Genomic DNA, 24,281 nt, shown 5'->3' with positions numbered 1-24,281 from the left:
ATATCTGTCTCATTGTTCTATCTGTGGCAAAACTGTGCCTCACGCTCTCAGCTTCTGGTTATCCATCCATATGCTGCGTTCATAAGTTGGAAACTCAGAAAATATGACTGTAAACTGGCAACGAGTAACGAGTTGTGTGCGTTCATGTGCTTTGAACCCGTTGAGAACGGATTTTGGCTAATGGCAATAGCTATCATGCTCACAAACAAATTATAGTGTTAAAAAAACATATTAAGATTGTTTTTATGAAATGTTTTGTTGTTGCATATAACTGCCGAAAATTATGTTATCAAGGTCATTCCCTTAGTATGTGATATCTGAGTTCAGCATGTGGGAGTCGGAGCCATAGAGATATATAGAGGACTCTTTATTTTTATTTCATTATTTTTTTATTCCACCTTTATTTAACCAGGTAGGCCAGTTGAGAACAAGTTCTCATTTGCAACTGCGACCTGGCCAAGATAAAGCAAAGCAGTTCGACACAAACAACAACACAGAGTTACACATGGAATAAACAAACGTACAGTCAATAACACAATCGAAAAGTCTATATACAGTGTGTGCAAATGAGGTAAGATTACAGGTGCAATGGTGGGCTACAGGTGGCTATGTACAGGTGCAATGATCTGTACAGGTGGGCTATGTACAGGTGGGCTATGTACAGGTGCAATGATCTGTAAGCTGCTCTGACAGCTGATGCTTAAAGTTAGTGAGGGAGATATGAGTCTCCAGCTTCAGTGATTTTTGCAATTCGATTCAGTCATTGGAAGCAGAGAACTGGAAGGAAAGGCGGCCAAAGGAGGAATTGGCTTTGGGGGTGACCAGTGAAATATACCTGCTGGAGCACGTGCTACGGGTGGGTGCTGCTATGGTGACCAATGAGCTGAGATAAGGCGGGGCTTTACCTAGAAAAGACTTATAGATGACCTGGAGCCAGTAGTGGGTTTGGTGACAAATATGAAGTGAGGGCCAGCCAACGAGAGCATACAGGTCACAGTGGTGGGTAGTAGATGGGGCTTTGGTAACAAAACAGATGGCACTGTGATAGACTGCATCCAATTTGCTGAGTAGGGTGTTGGAGGCTATTTTGTAAATTACATTGCCAAAGTCAAGGATCGGTAGGATAGTCAGTTTTACGAGGGTATGTTTGGCAGCATGAGTTAAGGATGCTTTGTTGCGAAATAGGAATCCGATTCTAGATTTCATTTTGGATTGGAGATGCTTAATGTGAGTCTGGAAGGAGAGTGTACAGTCTAACCAGACACCTAGGTATTTGTAGTTGTCCAAAGTAGTGATGCTAGACGGGCGGGCAGGTGCGGGTAGCGATCAGTTGAAGAGCATGCATTTAGTTTTACTTGCATTTAAGAGCAGTTGGAGGCCACGGAAGGATAGTTGTATGGAGGTTAGTTAGGTTAGTTAACAGTGTCCAAAGAAGGGCCAGAAGTATACAGAATGGTGTTGTCTGAGTAGAGGTGGATCAGAGAATCACCAGCAGCAAGAGCGACATCATTGATGTATACAGAGAAAAGGATAGATATAGGTCTGTAACAGTTTGGGTCTAGAGTGTCTCCCCCTTTGGTAATCTCAGACGATACGAAAGAGAGGTTGAACAGGCTAGTAATAAGGGTTGCAACAATTGCGGTGGATAATTTTAGAAAGAGAGGGTCCAGATTGTCTAGCCCAGCTGATTTGTAGGGGTCCACATTTTGCAACTCTTTCAGAACATCAGCTATCTGGATTTGGGTGAAGGAGAAATGGGGAGGCTTGGACAAGTTGTGTGCATTATATCATCTGTGACTGCATGGGCAGCGCTTGGAGGCTACAACTCATAGGAATCCCTACCCAGTTCACTACTTTGACTAATTAAAATGTCGGAAGCATGGTGGAAGCCCTCAATGGCACTGCCCATGCTAAAATTGCATTTTTACCACTAGAGGCCTCTATCATTCTCTATGGGTGGGGCTCAGCGATGGCACAAATTTCCCATTACTTTCTAGTTGGAGGGGCCTTCAAGTGGATTATTCCCAGTGGTATGCTGGTATTTGTACATTTCCGAGGTGTTATGAACACAGCAATAAACCTGTCAACCTTGTAGCAGTATGGACAGCCACTTAACAGCCATGACATCTTGATGAACACTGTCCATGTCTCAGTCTCTGAGTGTTGACTTGAGTTTCTTTCTTGACTTTCTTTCTTCAACATACTGTTCCACCAAAAATGTGTTTATGCACCTAGAGTCAATAATACTGGTAGGAATATATTCCCAATGTCCTTTAATTGCGCCATCCCAGACAAATTGTATATATAGGACTATAGGTGGTCGAAAATATGATTACAGCTTTTCCAATACTTTTGATTGATAGATGATGACAGTAGCCTATAGCCTTTGCTCCTGTATGGTTGAGTGGTGCAAAAAGGGGCGTTTCTGTCGTGCAGAAGAAGGGGCGTGTCTGGGTTGTTTGGTTACAGCTGATAGTCGCGTCTTCCGCTGCCTCCATCATCAATACGACACCGACTGCGACTATTATCGGGAAAAAAAACATCCATTGACAACATTTCATTATCCTTCAGAACCGCTTGGAACGGGGCCAAGGGTATTTTTAACGGACAAACGGCTGTTACGATCGTCGTGTCTCGAAACCAACGGTGGTGCTGAAAACAGTGAGTAGGCTATGTTATAGACAGGGCATACGGATGTAATGGTTCGATACGGTATCCCAGGCTACATCAAAGCGGCTCAGACAATGACAAATACGTGTTATTTGACTTCAACTATAATCATTTCAATCTAGTAATAACTGTTCATGTTTCAGGAAACGCAGTCGTGCGATTCGAGTCCTGATATAGTCACGTTGGGATGGAGAGAGAAGGTGGGAGGGATGAGAGATGTGGATAGAATCATGGGTGAGCGTAGAGGAGACCATATCAGTAGAGAGACAGTGTGTTAGTTAGGCTGCTACTATAGCTTACCCGAGTGGAATTAAATAGTGTAGAAGGACATGGAGTGGGGGTTATAGCCTATCTGGCAGGAGCGACTCATTCTCTCTCTCTCTCTCTCTCTCTCTCTCTCTCTTTCTCTCTCATCTTCTTCTCTTCCTCTCTCATGTCAATGCATTGACGGTACTGTTGTATACTGTATGCCGTCACACATTACTGTCTGTGATGTCTTGACGGCAGGGGAGAGTTAGTGAGAAGAAAAGTCTATATAGGCCTATACTCCTACACCGTTTTGCAGCAATCGCTCCATCTAAATTTCATTGCAGATTGAAAGGTGCAAGAGTAGCCAGATGTAACCTGGTGTAGCTGTCAACAATCGTGCACCTACACACACACAACCACACTACACGTGCCTCTTTGCCGCCCTCTCACTCACTGCCTTGTAGGCAGGACCTAATCGCCCACTCAAGCTGCACAAAGATACGCGCGCACACACACACACACCCATTCACATACACACACGTGTTGCACACATAAGTCATTTATACGTTCAGAAGCAACCTGAATAGTAACTGAATCTTTGCTTTTCTGCACAGTTTATTGCTCAATCTTGGTCAGATCGTTATTGTAAAAGAGAATGTGTCAATGTCTTACCTGGTTAAATAAAGGCAAAAAATATATAAATATTGGACGTTGCATACAGTGGTTGCTCCCTTAAAAGATTTGCGATTATGCGGTAATTAGAGGTAATTTATGGTTTAGTACGGTACCCTGCGTTAGAGCACTGATTATGCTTTTGGGGCCTACTGTCTCTCTAACTGACAATGAGTGGGTGACATAAACCTAAATAGAAACTGATAATTGTGCACGACTTCAGTATTATTTACTAAAACTGTAGTTACACTAAGGTTTTTATTATTTTATTATAATTCTTTTGCTCTTACTGTAGTAGTGTAGCCCACTCCCGACCGGTCACGTTGTACAGCACCTGAGTGGTGCAACGGTCCAAGACACTGCATCGCAGTGCAACCTGTGTTGATGCTGGTTCAATACCCGTGCCGGCCTTGACTGGGAGACTCATGAGACGACTGTAGGTTTTTGGTTTCTCTCCCTCTAAAAACAGAAATTGTCACACCCTGATCTGTTTCGCCTTTTTGGGATTGTCTCCACCCCCCTCCAGGTGTTGCCCATCTTCCCCAATATCCCCTGTGTATTTATACCTGTGTTCTCTGTTTGTCTGTTGCCAGTTCGTTTTGTTTCGTCAAGCCTACCTCTGTTCCTGTCTCTCGATTGTTCCGGTTTTCTAGTTTTCTGCCTGCCCAGACCCTGAACCTGCCTGCCGTCCTGTACCTTTGCCACACCTATCTGGATTACTGCGCCCCTGCCTGTCTTTGCCTGTCTTTTGCCTGCCCCTGTTGGATTAATAAACTGTTGTTAATTCGACATTGTCTGCATCTGGGTCTTACCTGAAACTTGATATAAATAAATAATTCTAAATAGCAAACTGGCTTTATTTACAAATTAGTAACAATGTCACCCGATGTTCAAGAAAGGCCTTTTTCTCACTCATTTTACGTTATATGAAATAATCTCCAAAATATTGCTATTTTTTAAATAAAGCGATTATTATTCATTTTTAATTATATAAAAGCCCCTTGGATATTCTTACAGATATATTATTAATCCTGTTATTAGCAGGACAATATATATTGGTCATATTGGTCATGGCTCCCGAGTGGCGCACAATGGGATTGCCTTGCATTTCTCCAGCTGTATCCACTGGAAGCACGCAAGGTTCAAGGCACGAGGGCAGGGGGCATGGGACGGGCCGCAGTGCCGTGCACAGAAGATGGACCTAGCCCATGGGGAAGGTGGGGGGGTGGCTCAAAAATGTATAACATTTTTACATGTTTTTTTCTGGATTTGTTTGTTCTTATTCTGTCTCTCACTGTTCAAATAAACCTACCATTAAAATTATAGAACGATCATTTCTTTGTCAGTGGGCAAACTTACAAAATCAGCAAGGGATCAAATACTTTTTCCCCTCACTGTATTTGTAGTTGTCCACATATTCTAATTCAGAACCGTCCAGAGTAATGATACTAGTCGGGCGGGCAGGTGCGGGCAGTGATCGGTTGAAAAGCATGCATTTAGTTTTACTAGCGTTTAAGAGCAGTTGGAGGCCACGGAAGGAGTGTTGTATGGCATTGAAGCTTGTTTGGAGGTTTGTTAACACAGTGTCCAAAGAAGAGCCAACGTTCCCACTGTTCTTGGAGCCAGTCTTCACAAAGTCAAACTAAAACAATGTAACTAATAATGTCATCTTTATGCTTTCGTTAATTAAATAATGATAAAAAAGACTCTTTCAGAAGCCGATGTTTATTTAGTTATGGATCCATAATGAATTACTATGGGAATAAATATCACTGAATTGCAGAAATATTGGAACAAAGTTGTCTAATGAAGGTAAACAAATGGTTTATTACTGGAAAATACTTTTTCAAACACACACAGTCACGTTGTACAGTGCCGTTATGGCTATTAGCAGGTAGTTGGACAATAGACTTGCCTAGAAGGAGGGTAGGGGGATAATTCTATCGTCAAATGTATTTCTTAGTTAGGTTGGCTGTATCACAACCGGCCGTGATTGGTTGCAATTTCAGTTTAATCCACCAGAAAAGACAAAACAAATAATACAACAAAATGTATTATTATTATGTATCACATCCAACCGTGATTGGGAGTCCCATAGGGCAGAGCACAATTGGCCCAGCGTTTCTCTCCCTCTAAAAACAGAAATAAATGTTTTTGCCTTTACAAATATTATTTTGGCCATTATTCAGATTACAATCGCTCACGTTTGGTTTTTTGAAAAGAAAATAACCTCCAAAATAATGTTATATATTATCAAGTTGATTGGACAGTCATTTAAAAATATATATATATATTTCACCTTTATTTAACCAGGTAGGCCAGTTGAGAACAAGTTCTCATTTACAACTGCGACCTGGCCAAGATAAAGCAAAGCAGTGCGACACAAACAACAACACAGAGTTACACATGGAATAAACAAATGTACAGTTAATAACACAATAGAAAAAAAGTCTATATACAGTGTGTGCAAATGGCGTGAGGAGGTAAGGCAATAAATAGGCCATAGTAGCGAAGTATTTACAATTTAGCAAATTAACACTGGAGTGATAGATGTGTAGATGATAATGTGCAAGTAGAATACTGTGCAAAAGAGCAAAAAAGTAAATATAAACAATATAGGGATGAGGTAGGTAGATTGGATGGGCTATTTACAGATGGGCTGTGTACAGCTGCAGCGATCGGTTAGCTGCTCAGATAGCTGATGTTTAAAGTTAGTGAGGGAGATATAAGTCTCCAACTTCAGCGATTTTTGCAATTCGTTCCAGTCATTGGCAGCAGAGAAAAGGAAGGAAAGGCTGCCAAAGGAGGTGTTAGCTTTGGGGATGACCAGTGAGAAATACCTGCTGGAGCGCGTGCTACGGGTGGGTGTTGTTATTGTGACCAGTGAGTTGAGATAAGGCAGAGCTTTACCTAGCAAAGACTTATAGATGACCTGGAGCCAGTGGGTCTGGCGACGAATATGTAGCGAGGGCCAGCCGACGAGAGCATACAGGTCGCAGTGGTGGGTGGTATATATGGGGCTTTGGTGACAAAACGGATGGCAATGTGATAGACTGCATCCAGTTTGCTGAGTAGAGTGTTGGAGGCTATTTTGTAAATGACATCGCCGAAGTCGAAGATCGGTAGAATAGTCAGTTTTACGAGGGTATGTTTGGCGGCGTGAGGGAAGGAGGTTTTGTTGCGAAATAGGAAGACGATTCTAGATTTAATTTTGGATTGGAGATGTTTAATATGAGTCTGGAAGGAGAGTTTACAGTCTAGCCAGACACCTAGGTATTTGTAGTTGTCCACATATTTTAAGTCAGAACCGTCCAGAGTAATGATACTAGTCGGGCGGGCGGGTGCGGGCAGCGATCGGTTGAAAAGCATGCATTTAGTTTTACTAGCGTTTAAGAGCAGTTGGAGGCCACGGAAGGAGTGTTGTATGGCATTGAAGCTTGTTTGGAGGTTAGTTAACACAGTGTCCAAAGAAGGGCCAGATGTATACAGAATGGTGTCGTCTGCGTAGAGGTGGATCAGAGAATCACTCGCAGCAAGAGCGACATCGTTGATATATACAGAGAAAAGAGTCGGCCCGAGAATTGAACCCTGTGGTACCCCCATAGAGACTGCCAGAGGTCCGAACAACAGGCCCTCCGATTTGATACACTGAACTCTATCTGAGAAGTAGTTAGTGAACCAGGCGAGGCAGTCATTAGAGAAACCAAGGCTTTTGAGTCTGCCGATAAGAATACGGTGATTGACAGAGTCGAAAGCCTTGGCCAGATCGATGAAGACGGCTGCACAGTACTGTCTTTTATTGATGGCAGTTATGTTAACATTTAGTACCTTGAGCGTGGCTGAGGTGCACCCGTGACCAGCTCGGAAACCGGATTGCACAGCAGAGAAGGTACGGTGGGATTCGAAATGGTCAGTGATCTGTTTATTAACTTGGCGGCACCTACATATAGCGGCACCTACATAAAGCTGAGTGACTCGCTCATTCATGGTTTTGGATCAAAATAAATAAGTACCAACATTCTTTCTGATAGTCTTTAACAAAGAACTGTTTTGGTTATCCTGACCTGGACACCATGTACAGTATTATAATAACCCATTTTGGGCTATTAACATGACAATATACCATGACCAACACCTCTCTGTATTTTTGATACTTTGTGGATGGGGCCTCCGCAGTGGCACAGCTAAGCCACCGCATCGCAATGCAAAATGCGTTGCTACAGACACCCGTGCCGGCCGCCACCGGCAGACCCATGAAGCAGCTTTTGGTTTTAATTTAGAATCCTCCAAATGTAATTATTGGCAGAGAGTCACGTCATATTTTTCGATATACTGTAGGCCGACATGAGTCTCACTAGTGTTGAGTAATGTGCTGTTAAAAGTGGTGTAGGTCTTATTTATTTAAAGAGCATATTGAAGTTAGAAGCAATAGGATTTGAAGCAATAGCCTACAACTATTTTAGCACCGTTTCGCGCTGCTCTGAGACAAGCATGGGGACTGGTCTTGATAAATCAATGATATTTTAATTTTCACTGAATCTCCGTTTGGGTATTGGTTAGACTAGAATTATAAAATTAGGGTGTAGAAATGTTATGCTCTTAGTGTAACCTTTATTTAACAAGTCAGTTAAGAACAAATTCTTATTTACAAGGACAGCCTACTCCTTCCTCCCTGTCGGGGAATTGAACCCCAGTCTCCCACGTGCCCGCACAACACAGGGATTCTTTAGCTAAATAGCCAAGTACTGTAGCCTACTCCCGACCGTCACATTGTACAGCGCCATATTTTCCATTCCATCCTAATGGAAACCCAGAGGGTTTTTCATTTTTCTTGGAATAGAAACACCATAATATTAATCAAATTAATTAACCTCTCTGGGCTAGGCGGGACGAATTCGTCCCACCTACGTAACAGCCACTGCTATCCTGTGGCGCGATTTTCAAAACCTTAAAAATCCTATTACTTCAATTTCTCAAACATATGACTATTTTACAGCCATTTAAAGACAAGACTCTCGTTAATCTAACCACACTGTCCGATTTCAAAAAGGCTTTACAACGAAAGCAAAACATTAGATTATGTCAGCAGAGTACCAAGCCAGAAATAATCAGACACCCATTTTTCAAGCCAGCATATAATGTCACCAAAACCCAGAAGACAGCTAAATGCAGCACTCACCTTTGATGATCTTCATCAGATGACAACCCTAGGACATTATGTTATACAATACATGCATGTTTTGTTCAATCAAGTTCATATTTATATCAAAAACCAGCTTTTTACATTAGCATGTGACGTTCAGAACTAGCATACCCCCCGCAAACTTCCGGGGAATTCGCTAACATTTTACTAAATTACTCACGATAAACGTTCACAAAAAGCATAACAATTATTTTAAGAATTATAGATACAGACCTCCTCTATGCACTCGATATGTCCGATTTTAAAATAGCTTTTTGGTGAAAGCACATTTTGCAATATTCTAAGTACATAGCCCAGGCATCACGGGCTCGCTATTTAGACACCCGGCAAGTTTAGCACTCACCATAATCATATTTACTATTATAAAAGTTTCATTACCTTTTGTTGTCTTCGTCAGAATACACACCCAGGACTGCTACTTCAATAACAAATGTTGGTTTGGTCCAAAATAATCCATCGTTATATCCGAATAGCGGCGTTTTGTTCGTGCGTTCCAGACACTATCCGAAATAGTAAAGAAGTGTCACGCGCATGGCGCAATTCGTGACAATAAAATTCTAAGTATTCCATTACCGTACTTCGAAGCATGTCAACCGCTGTTTAAAATCAATTTTTACGACATTTTTCTCGTAGAAAAGCGATAATATTCCGACAGGGAATCTCCTTTTCGGCAAACAGAGGAAAAAATCCCAAAGGCGGGGGCGGTCGGGGTCACGCGCATAAGCCAGTGTCTCTTGATCGGCCACTTGAGAAAGGCGATAATGTGTTTCAGCCTGGGGCTGGAATGACGACATTCTGTTTTTTCCCGGGCCCTGAGCGCCTATGGACGACGTGGGAAGTGTCACGTTAGAGCAGAGATCCTTAGTAAATGATAGAGATGGAAAAGAAGTTCAACAAATGGTCAGACAGGCCACTTCCTGTAAAGGAATCTCTCAGGTTTTGACCTGCCATTTGAGTTCTGTTATACTCACAGACACCATTCAAACAGTTTTAGAAAATTTAGGGTGTTTTCTATCCATATGTAATAAGTATATGCATATTCTAGTTACTGGGTAGGAGTGGTAACCAGATTAAATCGGGTATGTTTTTTATCCAGCCGTGTCAATGCTGCCCCCTAGCCCTAACAGGTTAAGCGACATTTCTTAAAATCAGTCCCATATACTATGTTCTTACAAAAAAAGGTTTTAAATTCTCTAGTACAGCCACTATTGAAGGCTATCAAATGTTTCTCAAAGATGCCCTCTGGTGGTCAAACTAGCACTAACGAGCATTAATGGTACCAGTGGTTGGCACTTAAATAACCTGCCATAGAATTCTGCGGCACCACGCAAGCTACGCTGCAGTAGGCTGCAACTTTTAAAGGATGAACCACTGTACTACAACACCATTTGACCGGAACTGTTATATTTTTACACATTGTATTTCACTGTGAAGTATAATTGTTTAGACAGATGATCCAACCTCATTCACAGACGTCAGTGTAAATATTACTGCCTCTGCCTTCTGCTACCATCTGGATGAACAGTCTATTTGCATGATGGTACTTATGAAGAGCACATTATTATCTCTCTCTCTCTTTCTCTCTCTCTCTTCATACTCCTCCTCAGTGTGTGTGCCTCCAGTACCTCCTTTAGCCCTTGAAGACCCACACTGCTTCCCAGTGTGTGACGCTGAGTGACTCTCTGTCCCCTTCTAACCCCTCACCCCTGACCCCTCATCATGGGCAGTGTGGGTAGTGGAGTGGCAGGGGAGCAGGAGTTTGCCATGAAGTCCGTGGGCACTAGGACCACCCTGCCTCGTGCTCCGCCCCTGTCTCGCCGTTGCCCCGCCGACCGTAGCTGCAGCACCGAACGACTCCCCCCACCCCCAGCGACAGCCTCTGAGGGAACCGCGTCTAGTGAAGAACGAGGAAGTATTAGTATTGGGACCGCAACTGGGAAAGACCGGCCCCCGGACTCTGACACAGACCGTACCGCTACAACTGCATCCAACTGTGTCCGGGGGGATACAGGGGTGGGATATGGAAACGGCGTAGGAAGGAGGGAGCAAGAGAGGGAGAGTGGAGGGAGGGAAAGGGAAAGAGAAAAGGAGAGGGCAGAGAGGGATAGAGACAGGGTAGAGAGGGAGAGGGATAGAGAGCGGGATCGAGAGAGGGTAGAGAGGACGAGAGAGAGGGTTGAGAGAGCGAGGGAAAGAGAGCCACGAGGAGGGGTTGTGAGTCTGGATGTATGCAGTAACTTGGTGGGACTGGGGGGGAATGACATTGGAACTGGGATGACCCCCCACCAACAAAGAGACACTGGAGGGACCAAAACAGACAATCACAACAACCCGCCAAACCACAACCCACCCAAAATCCTGCCTGTCTCTGGCAAACTAGAGCAGGTATGTTCCTTTTCTCAAACAAGTATGTTTGTAGCTAGGAATCATGTGGCTTTTGGCATAGTGAGTTAGTACACAATTAGATCACAGCAAAATCAGGGTTGTGTGGGTTTGATTCCTGCATGGGACACACATAGTCTGCTCTATCCTTATATCATTGAAGTTACATAAAGACTTTATAATTACACTGTTATATAATTACTTGACTATCTTATAACAGCTGATGAAATAGAACTTGACATGGTGAAAAGGTCTTACAAATAAATATTGCCATACTATTTCATAATGATTTCTAGTGTTTACTGATTTAAGACATTGACGTAAAGGCTTTAAAGGAGAATAACGGCACATTTCGAAAATCAAAGTGCACACCTCGGTCACTCGGAGAAAACGCTCACTTCAGCTCTAGATAGAACTTAGTTCTGTCACAGGGAAAATACTCCATTCGGCAAGTCCAGTCGATTGTGAGATATGGCATATACATTTTATGTCATAAATTTGGGTCGCTGATTCACTATTTTACCTTTTCTGAGATCTCTGCCAAGTAAGGAGGTAACAGCAGCTAACTCATGCAACAACACACGCACGAGGGGGCTCCTCATAAACACAACACCGGCAGTTTTCAAAATAGCCTAAATCAGACTTTAGCACATCACCCGATCCAACACAACACCCCTCAGTAGTAGCCTATTTCATTTGTCTTTTTCAATGCTCTGGAAACCAATCAGAAAATGCTGTGCACTAAAGATGGTATTGTAGCCACACAAATACAATAGAAGATAATTGTCGATCTCATCAGAAACACTGATCACAACCTTTATCTCCTCAATTATGTCGCTGGTGTATTTTGTTAGAATTTTGGAATATATAAGGTTTTTACCAGTTCCGAGTCTATCCAGGCTCGAGTCCCGTAAGCGAAACAACACAGCTGAAGCAAAGTTTCACCCAAATTTGTAATTATTGTTTTTATATATTTTTTGTAATTTTACCTCCTTTTTTTCTCCCCAATTTCCCGATATTATGATCTTGTTTCATCACTGCAACTCCCCAACGGGCTCGGGAGAGGCGAAGGTCAAGTCATGCGTCCTGCCGAACATGACCCGCCAAACCGTGCTTCTTAACACCCGCTCGCTTAACCCGGAAGTCAGCCGCACCAATGTGTCGGAGAAAACACAGTTCAACTGACGTCTGAAGTCAGCCTGCAGGCGCCCGGCCCGCCAAAAGGAGTCGCTAGAGCGCAATGAGCCAAGTAATGCCCCCCCGGCCAAACCCTCCGCTAACCCGGATGATGCTGGACCAATTGTGCGCCGCCCTATGGGACTCCCGATCCCGGCCGGTTGTGACACAGTCTGGGATCAAACTCCAGGCTGTAGTGACGGCGCAACACTGCAATGCAGTGCCTTAGACCGCTGTGCCACTCGGGAGGCGTTTCACCGACATTTTAGATAAGAAAATATCCACCTAGCTTTCTGTCATGTCAACCATCCATCCAAATCAAATAATTCCATGTGTCTGCCTTTTGTCTTCATAAACTTGTACATAGCCTATTCCATGATATGGGGTAATCCAATGAGCAACACTGCAGCTGTTGATTGCAGTGATCATTATTCATCACATATGCTATATATAATCAATACACGACTTTGAAGGAGTAGGGTATTTGATGCAAATATAGGCTGTAAGAATACTTTTTCATTTTATAAAATTAGCCTACATTTTCACATACATTTCATACATTCTTTTCTTCCATACTGGTCCCCCATGAGAATCGAACCCACAACCCTGGCATTGCAAACACCATGCTCTACCAACTGAGTCACACGGGACCACGTTACAACCAAGTTACAATGTAATGAAACATTTATTGCAAACTTAGCCTTTTTAGCCCGTGTGTCATGCTATGAAGTAGACGTTATGTTGCACACTCAGTAGTCTTTCCCTCTCATTTTAGTAGATATATTTTGCCGTAATGATTTGATCACACCATGCAAATGAGGGATGGAGCCTTCAGTCAGAGAGGGAAGATGGCCAAAGTTGACAGGCTTGTGAAATTATGTCCAATGGGGTTGCAAGCTTAAGGTGTGAGGGGGGATTAGGTCGACTCCTTTCCTCTTTGCTTGGCAGAGATCTCAGAAAAGGTTAAATTGTGAACCAGGGACCCAAATGTATCACATAAAACATATATGACATATCTCACAATCGATTGGACTTCCCAAATGTAGTATTTTTGCTGTGACAGAAGGTTTATATTTTTCTTAGATTTGCGTTATTCCACAAAGTTTTCTCTAGCGCTGCAGTGAGTGAGGGCTGTATAACCCTGTGACATAGCTCTGTCTCTACCTCGCTCTCTCTGAGTGAGAGAGGTTCGCATTTGCTGTTATTCCCCTTTAATGTGTTGTTTTGCTAACAGTTTCCTCTCCTGTTTCTTTATAACCATCTCTACCCGTATCGCTCTTTACCCAAATCTCTCTCTCTCTCTCTCCTTCCTCCCCCTTTCCCTTCAACTCTCTAGAACAACTCCGGGCTGGTTCGTCCTTCTGCCTTCAAACCAGTGGTTCCCAAAAGCTTTCACTCCATGCAAAACCTCGTAGGCCAAACCAGTGGTGGTGAGGGTAGGAGTGCGGGGGGGCGTAGAGAAGGAGGAGCAGGGGGAGGAGAACCAGGGGCGGTTCCAGAGGCCCTCCTTCTAGACCAGGACAGCCCAGGAAGAGGCAGCTGCCGGGCAGAGGGAGCAGGAGGGGGTGAGGGTAAAGGAGGGGTCCAGGGGGGGATGTCAGATTCGGGGAGAAACTCCTTGACCAGCCTGCCCACCTACGCAGGCTCTGGGACGGGCTATGTGCCCCCAGCGGCCCTGGGTACTCTCAGTGCTTCTACCAGCCATATCAACAGACTGGGGACCACAGCTGGAGCTGCAGCGGCTCAGGACAAGCTGGAGAAACCAGGCTACCAGGTGGGTAGAGTCTTTTGAACATAATTACAGACACTGCAGTCGACTCCGAATGAGTTCACATTTGATAATCGTTAACATACTTTTAGCGTAGTACAGTTTACCAGCATCAATTCATATACATTATTTTACTTGCTCTGGGTATCTGCACCTATCCAGTTTGGTACCAGTCCAGTGTGGACTGTATATGAATCTATGTGAGACTATTCCAGAATGGGCTGAGTGCCTCGGACAGTGGCCACTCCTCTTCAGGAAAGAGCTCCTCATCCTATCAGAGGCTGAGCCACCTGGGAGACACCCCAGCACCCCTTCGCCCCTCGCCTTCCTCTGATGATGTCATCCAAGACCTGGAGGACCGGCTCTGGGAGAAGGAGCAAGAGGTGAGAGGTGAAAGGTCATTTAGTGGTCAAGGGTGATTTATTTTAGTAGATTTCATGGATGTAGCAATTATCATCGCTTCGGTCAGTCCCAACAATCCTTCCCTCCTCTCCTGAGCTCTCTCTCTCTCCTCTCCCAGGTGCAGCACATGCATCGTAACTTGGACCAGAGCGAGGCAGCCATCGTCCAGGTTTTTGAGGAGAAGCAGCGCGTGTGGGAGAGACAGATGGAAGAGCTGCGACAAAACTATGCCTCCCGCCTGCAGCAGGTGACCACACATTCCACAGCGGCATTAACCAATAAGAATCCACCAAATGTTGTTCATCTCTTCCTCTGTGTATAGGTGACACGCCGCGCCCAGCGCTCCCAGAATGCCCTGCAGGCCCAGATCACCCGTCTGTCGCAGGACAAGCGGCGCCTGCAGGAGGAGATGCCTGCCTTACTGGCCCAGAGAGAAGAGCTGGAGAGGAAGTGTCTGGACTTCAGGAAGGAACAGGCCGACATACTGCCACGCCTGGAGGAGACCAAGTGGGAGGTGTGTGTGGTGGTGGTGGTGTGTGTGTGTGTGTGTGTGTGTGTGTGTGTGTGTGTGTGTGTGTGTGTGTGTGTGTGTGTGTGTGTGTGTGTTTGTGCATGGTGCGTCGGTGTGAACAGCCCCATAACACTGCAGCTCTACCTTACTATACTATATGCTTTCCCTGCTGTGTGGTCCAGGTATGTCAGAAAGCGGGGGAGATCTCCCTGCTGAAGCAGCAGCTGAGGGAGAGCCAGGTGGAGGTGACCCAGCGGGCGGGAGAGATGGTGGCCCTCAGGGGTCAGCTGAAAGAGGCCAACGCCCAGCTGAGAGACCGGGAGGAGGTCATGCTGGGCCTCAAGGACTCCTACACCACCAAGAGCCTGGAGCTGGAGCGCTGCCAGGGAGAGCTGAGGAGGACGCTGACTGAGGTAGCTATACACATACAATCCTGTAAGTCACATTTCTGATGACACAAATACGTGACACTAGATGAGATATCCTGTTGTTTTATAGTTAGGGATCAAAATGAAACCGGACCATACACACACATACAGTATATGCACACTAGTGCTGAGCGATTAAACAACTAATTGATCGACGTTGGTTCAATTATTTGAATTACATTTATTTATTTATTTTTCTGTGAGCTCAATGTGCACACTGCACAGTTCCTTTAGTGACAAATGAGATCCAAACTTAACAGTGCGATGTAGTAGGGAGTTGTTGTTTCCAACAGGACAATATTCTACATAGTTTAGTGCATTAAACGTGTTAATTAATTACAATAACCATAATCCATTGCGCATCTACCATAATTTCCGGACTATTAAGCGCACCTGAATATAAGCCGCACCCACTGAATTTTTTTAATGTATTTATTTTGAACATAAATAAGCCGCACATGTCTATAAGCCGCAGGTGCCTACCGGTACATTGAAACAAATGAACTTTACACAGGCTTTAACGAAACACGGCTTGTAACAAAAATAAATAGGCTTTAACGAAACACGGCTTGTAACAAAAATAAATAGGCTTTAACAAAACACGGCTTGTAACAAAAATAAATAGGCTTTACCGAAACACGACTTGTAACAAAAAATAAAACATTTGCAGTAAACAGTAGCCTACCAAGAAAGCCATTGCTCCAGACCAAGCTCCCGTGCAGCAGCTCTATTTCCTTTTCCAACAGCCAGATCAATCGCCTTCAACTTGAAAGCTGCATCATATGCATAAAGTAAAGTGAATAAATGATGGTAGTAACCAGTAATGGGCAGTCACTACTAGGGTTGCACATTTTGGGGAATATTCAGAGGTGGAAACTTTCCATGGGAATTAACGGGAATATATGGGAATTAATGGAAATATATGCAAATTAATATTAATACCATTTAAATATAGATGTTTTTTTGCATTGGATATATTTACCATATCATATGGAGACAGAAACATAAACCTTTTACCTTATCATAAGTAGACATAATTGCAAATGATTAAATCCTTCCGATATAAATAAAAACAACTATTTAGTTACGAATTGAACTTTAATTAAATGAGTTGACTCTTCACATGGGATGATTTCACTGAACAACAAAAGAAAGGGAATATTGAATGATCCCCAATGATCCATCGCATCTCCCAAAAACGTTTTCAACATACATCTGTAAAATGATAGTCTAGAAACTAAAGCTTTGGTTGTCTTCCTCTCAGGCTTCCATGTCTTCTCCCTGGACCTCCTCAATGTCCACCTCTTGAACATCAGACTCTAAAGCCTCATCTTCACTGTCACTTTCCAACCTTGCTGAGGATGGCTCATTGTCAGGCTCAAAAAGCCTCAAATTTGCCCGGCTGGCCACCAATTTTTCAACCCTTGTATTGGTCGGCCTGTTGCGTGCTTTGGTGTGTGTGTTCCCAAACAAGGACCTGTTGCGCTCGGAGGCAGCTGATGTTGGTGGGATTTGGAGGATGATGGAGGCAACAGGAGAAAGAGCCTCAGATCCACAAAGTCCCTTCCACCAGGTGGCTGATGAGATATGTTGGCACGACTGCCATATTGCATCTCCATCCCCAAAGGCAGACTGCCAAGAACCTTGCCCTCATCCAGGCCAAGGTGGCGAGACACAGTAGTGATGACACCATAGGCCTTGTTGATCTCTGCAACAGACCGGATGCTCTTGCCAGCATACTTGGGGTCCAACATGTACACTGCGGCGTGTATGGGCCTTAGGCATAAGTCTTCACGCTTTTTAATGTTTTTCAGAACTGCAGTTTCCTCTGCTTAGAGCAACAGTGAAGTGGGCAGGGCAGTATGGATTTCTTCTCTTACATCTGCAAGCAGAGTCTGAACATCAGACAGGATGGCATTGTCTCCCTCAAGCCGTGCAATGGCTACTGCTATAGGTTTCAGGAGTTTCAGGCTGCTTACCACTCTCTTCCAAAATACATCATCCAGGAGGATCCTCTTGATGGGGCTGTCCATATCGGCAGACTGTGATATGGACATTTCTTGGAGAGACTCCTTCCCCTCCAGGAGACTGTCAAACATGACGACAACACCACCCCAACAGGTGCTGCTGGGCAGCTTCAATGTGGTGCTCTTATTCTTCTCACATTGCTTGGTGAGGTAGATTGCTGCTATAACTTGATGACCATTCACATACCTAACCATTTCCTTGGCTCTCTTGTAGAGTGTATCCATTGTTTTCAATGCCATGATGTCATTGAGGAGCAGATTCAATGCATGAGAAGCACAGCCAATGGGTGTGATGTGAGGGTAGGACTCCTCCACTTTAGACCAAGCAGCCTTCATGTTTGTAGCATTGTCTGTCATGAGTGCAAATATCTTCTGTGGTCCAAGGGCATTGATGACTGCCTTCAGCTCATCTGCAATGTAGAGACCAGTGTGTCTGTTGTCCCTTGTGTCTGTGCTCTTTTAGAATACTGGTTGAGTGGTGATGGAGATGACGTAGTTAATTATTCCTTGCCAACGAACAATCGACCACCCATCAGAGATGATTGCAATACAGTCTGCTTTCTCTATGATTTGCTTGACCTTCACTTGAACTCTGTTGAACTCTGCATCCAGCAAATGAGTAGATAAAGCATGTCCGGTTGGAGGGCTGTATGCTGGGCGAAGAACATTCAGAAATATCTTCAATACGCATTGCCTGTGAGCATCAGAGGTGAACCAGTTGCATACACAGCTCGAGCAAGACATTCATCAGCATTTCTCTGACAACGTTCCTCCATTGAGTCAAAAAGACTTCTAATTCCAGGAGGACCATGAGCTGTTGCTATCGATAAGGTGTCTGATTTATCATTTTCACCTCAAATAGAAGAAGAGGGACTTTTGTCAGAGGTTGCTTGTTGTGAGTGCTGAGGGAACTATGCACTTGGCCAGATGAGTCTGCATCTTTGTTGCATTCTTCACGTATGATTTGGCACTGTATTTGCAAATGTACACAGCTTTTCCTTCTACATTAGCTGCAGTGAAATGTCTCCACACATCAGATAGTGCCCGTTGCATTTTCCTGTAAAGAAAGAAAATGGTAATAAAAAACAAATACAATTCCATGTACAGATAAATAGTTAAGCAGTTAGATTAAACAACTCCTTTGTAAGATAAATGTTTTAAAATGAAACATGTATGATAACAGGTGAATTAACACTCCTCAGTTAGCAGGCTCAAGCAAGCTAAAACCCACATGGTAGCAAAAACTAACTAGCAGAAATTGTTAACAAGTTAGAAATGATTTAAACACACTTTTCTGTATTCTACTATTTACTAGTTAATAAATAATCATGTATGTCATATAAAATATATTCACCCCACCCAGTATTGTAATCAAAATGTATCAGAAAGCATGTAGTCCTTGACTCAGACAGTGTAGTAGTGTGGGCTCAATAGCATCTCATTAGTGTGCAAGATCTTGACAATCAGCTGCACATGTGATGGAAGAGTGCACTGTACATGTGATGGAAGAATGCACTGTGCATGCAGAGGGTTGCAATTCCATTGAATTGGGGATAGTTTAACCAAAATATGCCACAAGACCTAATTTGTCAGAAAGTTTCCGACCCTGTGAAACCCAGTCACTACCATCATTGGACTTGTATTAATTGTTTTATTCTGTGTTGTTACTCTATTCAAACCAAATAATTTAACCAAAATTGAAAACCGGGATTATTTTTTTATTACATTTTTTTTTATTAAACCGAACCAACCTCAAAAAGCACGAATCTCTCAGCACTACTCTATAGAGATGAAATGATGACTTGGACTCAAGTAAAAAGTAATCAAATAAAACAAATGTAATAACAACTGATATTTTTTTTTTAAGTACTATGAATAAATTATGGTTAATAAGTGATATGCAGTAATAGGCAGTCACTACCATCATGGGACTTTTACGAATTGTTTTATTGTGTGTTGTTACAGAATTCAAGCCAAATAATCAAAATTGAAAACAGTGAACCAACCTCAAAAAGCTCAGAGACAGCACTAACGCACACTAAAATATCCTTCTCTTTGTCAGGTGTCTATCCTGAGGGAGAAGCTGGGTGTGTTTGAGGCTGAGGTTCTGGGTCTTAAACGAACTCTGGGGGAGCTGGGCGGAGCGGTTGATCCTGCCATAACCCAAACCCTAGCAGCAGGAGGGCTACTCCCCCCCTGGGGGGCTCTCTACTGCCTCCGCACACCCACTGAGCCCTCATCCACCCCCCTTACCCACACCTCAGATGCCCTGCTCAGCTTTCAGAGTGATGAGGCAAAAGCCCAGAGGCAAGAGACACAGAGACAGGAGAGGCAGCAGCGGGAAGAGGCCCAGTGGTGTGACATGCAGCCACGCCAGGAGGCCCATCTCCGTCAGGAGGCTCATCTCCACCAGGAATCCCAACTGCGTAAGGAAGCTCAACTTCGTCAGGAAGCCTACTTGCGTCAGGAGGCCCAGCAGCAGCGCCAGGAGGCCCAGCGGGAGGAATCAGGGAACCTGCGTGAGCAGCTGGAACAGCTCCAGGGGGCCTTACGTCTAGAACGTCAGCAGAGAGAGCTCCAGGCCCACAGTTTTGACCAGGAGCGACACACATGGATTGACGAGAAGGAGCGTGTGCTGAAATACCAGGCGCAGCTTCAGGTCAGCTATGTGGAGACTCTACAGAAAAACCAGGCTCTAGAGCAACAGGTGGGACAGCTGGGGACCAAACTTACCCCCTCCCCCTCATCCTCCAGCTCCCCTCCCCCACCACCAGCCTTGTCAACCCTCCCTCCCCTGCCCTCAGTCCCTCTCCCTGCCCCCATTGCACTCACCCTCTCACCCCCGCACTGTGAGGACCAGAAAGGCCCCCATTCCCTCCTCCAGCTGCCCCCACCCTGGGCAGGGCCCTCACGCCTGGAGAGGATAGAGTCCACTGAGATTTAGAGAGGCTCCATTCCAATGAATATCAACTTGATTACAAACAACAAAAGACATATTAAACTACAACACAGAACTGCAACGCAAACTGTACCATTGAATATTGTACAGTTAAAACAACCAATGCAAACTGAACAGCAGAGAACAATACAATAGAGTTTAGACTATGAACACAAACTATAATTGAATACAATACAGTATTAAAGAAAACAACAGAAAAACAAACTGATCTGCTACATTATAGAATGCAATATAAACTACATTACAAGCAAAGTACACTATATCTGAATATTAAACCTAAACTACTCAATCCTGTCAATGATAAAGTATCCATTGCTTACCAGGCAGTCTTGGTGGGAAGCAGTGACACTCGAATGGAAGCAAGATTGGCACCAAAAGTTCCAAGATGATAACATTCTGGTTATTGTTCTGGAAGGCTTGGTACCAACCTGGAGGGTAGTTTGCCAAACTGCATGTCTATGATAATGGGACATGAAGTCAGGGAAACCAGAATCATATTTTAGAGGAAAATCAGGGGCGATGTTTTGCAGAATGTGCTTGTCTTTTCCATTTCTGGGGCGATGTTTCTCTCAGAAGGTGTGTGAGAGGACTGTGATGAGAAAGTGGATGTGTCGGAAAATTGGGAATGAAAAATCAAAAGTGTTTTTTTAATAGGAGGAAATTAGGAGAATAGTAGTATAGTTGATTGGTAGTTGTTTGGTTGGTTCCATTTCAGCTCATTTCCTGAAGTGGCTTGAGATTAAATTTAGTCGAACTCTGAATGATTCTTAGTGTAGATTCAGGGATATTGGAGAACCTCCCACTAGGCACAGATGTCATTTCAACGTCTCTTCGACATTGGTTCTTCGTCATTTCATTGAAATGACATGGAAACGACATTGACTAAACCAGTATGTGCCCAGTGGGCTGGCTCTCTGGCTCTACAAACTGTCCGCGGTGACTAAAGATGAACACAAGGGGTCAGCATTGAGCTGTGTCAGAGCTCCCCACCAGCAGAGAAAATTACTTGAAAATGACTGTTTATTCCGGGGTCTGCGAAAGAGACACGGAAACACACTGGCTTTACTCGGATATTGTCATTATTTCTACTTTCAGATCATGCTTTTATGACCAAGAGTGGGAAGAGAGGAGAGGACAAGAGTGAGCAGAAAGAACGAGGTGAAAAAAGTGAGGACAGAGCTGAAACTGCCTTCATATGTAAAAATAGGAGGCAAGTGAGAGTACAGTAGTGAAAGAATGAGATGCTTGGTCCAGAGAAAGGCTGAATTAACTTTCACCCACCCAGCCCTTTCAAATCAGCAAGGGTGCAAGTTTTCAAAATGGGATGCATCCCGAAGAGTTAGAGAGCCAGACAAAGGAAGACATTGCCTTCCCTAGGTAGGGTTCAGACTTACTGCACTATGTCCGATTGAGATCAGACCGAAAGTAGACTCGATTAGATGTGAATAGTATGGCTTTTATGTGTTCATATTTATTCCAGCATACCAAGATACTGCGTGTGAATATTTAAAGAAATACAATTATTACTATTACAATTGTTATTATTATTCTTGTGAATCGGACAAGTATTATAAGCTTTTCTTTAATGTTTCTTAACTGTATGAATGCTAGTTTAGATCTACTACATGGTTCAACCATATTGTAAGAATATGTCGAACATCAACTACTAACAATATCAACTATATCCAAAGCCATTGTTAGTTTCTTTTTTTGTTGTTGGTGATGTCAATGTAATTGCTGTATTGTTTTAGTGAGGAAATTGCCACCAATGTTTTTGTACTTATTTTAACGGTTTGTATTTATGTTACTGTAATGGCTTGATGAAGATTACTCCTGGGTAAAATCAAACTGAATCAATAAAGATGCAAGTAAATAAACATTACTTAATTTCCAATAAGGTTATTATACAGTGTACAAAACATTAGGAACACCTTCCTGATATTAAGTTACACCCTCTTTGCCCTCAGAACAGCCTCAATTCGTCGGGGCATGGCCTGACTCTACAAGGTGTCGAAAGCGTTCCACAGGGATGCTGGCCCATGTTGACTCCAATGCTTCCAACAGTTTGTGTCAAGTTGGCTGGATGTCCTTTGAGTGGTGGACCAACAGTTGTGCCAAGTTGGCTGGATGGTGGACCATTCTTGATACACAAGGGAGTGTGAAAAACCCAGCAGCGTTGCAGTTCTTGACACATTCAAACCGGTGCACCTGGCACCTACTACAATATGATCTTGATGCCATCTGATGCACATTCAGATGTCATAAATCAGCACTGCAGAGCTCTCCCTGTACTATGCCGTGCCTTGATTGTATTACCGTTGATGATATCTGGAAATGTGCATGTACACCCTGGCCCATCTACAGTTGCAAGCCCCAATTCTGACTTGTGCTCTGATATCTGCTTCACTGATTTCTGCTCTCATAAAAGCCTGGGTTTTCTGCACATTAACACTGGAAGCATATTACCTAAAATGGATCAATTGAAAGTGTGGGTTCACAGCTCCAATCCAGATGTGTTGGTCATTACTGAGATGTGGTTAAGAAATAGTGTTTTGAATACTGATGTTAACCTTTCTGGCTATAACCTTTTTCGGCAAGACAGATCTTCCAAAGGTGGGGGAGTGGCAATCGTTACCAAGGATCACCTTCAGTGCTCGGTTGTCTCCACCAAGTCTGTCCCCAAACAATTTGATTTGCTGGTTTTAAGCATTAAACTTTCAAATAGCTCTTTGTTGACTGTTGCTGGATGCTATATTCCTCCATCAGCACCGGCCCTAAGCTCTCTCCTGGCCCCTTACACTAAGTCTGAATTTGTCCTGCTAGGTGACCTAAACTGGGACATGCTTAAACCACCTGAGTCCTAAAGCAATGAGACTCCCTAAATCTTTCTCAGATTATCACCAATTCCACAAGGTATGACTCCAAACACCCAGAAAAGGCTACTCTCCTCGATGTTATCCTCACAAATAATCCTGATAGGTATCAGTCTTGTGTTTTCTGTAATGACCTTAGTGATCACTGTTTTACAGTCTGTGTTTGTAATGGCTGCTCAGTGAAACGACCTGTCCTGATTTGTCATAGACGCGTACTAAAAAACTTTAATGAGCAAGCCTTCCTTCATGAACTGGCCTCTGTAAAATGGTATAGAATCAGCTTGATCCCCTCTGTCGAAGACACTTGGACCTTCTTTTTTGATATTTTCAGTGGCATTGTTAACAAACACGCCCCCATAAAGAAAATGAGAATTAAAAGCAGGTTCAACCCCTGGTTCGACCGTGATCTTGCAGAGTTACTCCACCTCAAGAATTGCATTTGGCGAAAGGCTCGGCACACGCATACTCAAGCTGACTTGCTATCGTTCAGGCAAATGAGAAATAAGTGCACTCAGGCTATCCGGAAGACCAACGTTAGTTACTTTAAGGAGCAGTTCTCTCTCTGTGGGTCTAACCCCAAGAAGATCTGGAACACGGTTAAAGACCTGGAGAATAAACCCTCCTCCTCACAGCTGCCCATGTCCCTTAATGTTGATGATGTGGTTATTACTGACAAGAAGAACATGACAGAGCTCTTTAATCACCATTTCATTAAGTCAGGATTCCCATTTGACTCAGCCATTCCTACTTGCCCGTCCAACATTTCCTCATCTCCCACCCCTTCTAATGCGACTATCCCGATGCTATTCCATCATTTTCCCCTGCCCCACAACAAGGTTTCTCCCTGCAGTCACTGAGTCCGAGGTGCTAAAGGAGCTCCTTAAACTTGACCCCAATAAAACATCTGGGTCAGATGGTTTAGACCCTTTCTTCTTTAAGGTTGCTGCCCCTATCATCGCCA

At 43.7% G+C, this 24,281-nt stretch overlaps 1 protein-coding gene across 1 annotated transcript; it reads left to right on the top strand.

Moving 5' to 3' along the window:
• Window positions 1-2,454: 2,454 nt before the first annotated feature.
• Window positions 2,455-23,454, top strand: LOC106585182 (uncharacterized). The gene is made up of 8 exons (XM_014171103.3): window positions 2,455-2,661; window positions 10,402-11,179; window positions 13,689-14,126; window positions 14,336-14,503; window positions 14,641-14,769; window positions 14,845-15,036; window positions 15,216-15,446; window positions 19,551-23,454. Exons 2-8 carry the CDS (start codon window positions 10,514-10,516, stop codon window positions 20,430-20,432), a joined length of 2,706 nt encoding a protein of 901 aa, XP_014026578.1. The 5' UTR covers window positions 2,455-2,661; window positions 10,402-10,513; the 3' UTR covers window positions 20,433-23,454.
• Window positions 23,455-24,281: the final 827 nt, after the last annotated feature.

This window comes from Salmo salar, chromosome 24 (assembly GCF_965601325.2).
Source record: "Salmo salar chromosome 24, fSalSal1, whole genome shotgun sequence".
NCBI lineage: Eukaryota > Metazoa > Chordata > Actinopteri > Salmoniformes > Salmonidae > Salmo > Salmo salar.
Note: the sequence above shows the minus strand (reverse complement) of the source record. Positions and strands in the feature narration are given on the sequence as shown.

Bases quoted from the DNA above. Each gene is read 5' to 3' on its own strand.
- LOC106585182 (XM_014171103.3), top strand. From the start codon at position 10,514: ATGGGCAGTGTGGGTAGTGGAGTGGCAGGGGAGCAGGAGTTTGCCATG. The intron at 14,127-14,335 runs GTGGGTAGAGTC...AGACTATTCCAG, and splicing joins TGGAGAAACCAGGCTACCAG to AATGGGCTGAGTGCCTCGGA. The intron at 15,037-15,215 runs GTGTGTGTGGTG...TGTGTGGTCCAG, and splicing joins TGGAGGAGACCAAGTGGGAG to GTATGTCAGAAAGCGGGGGA.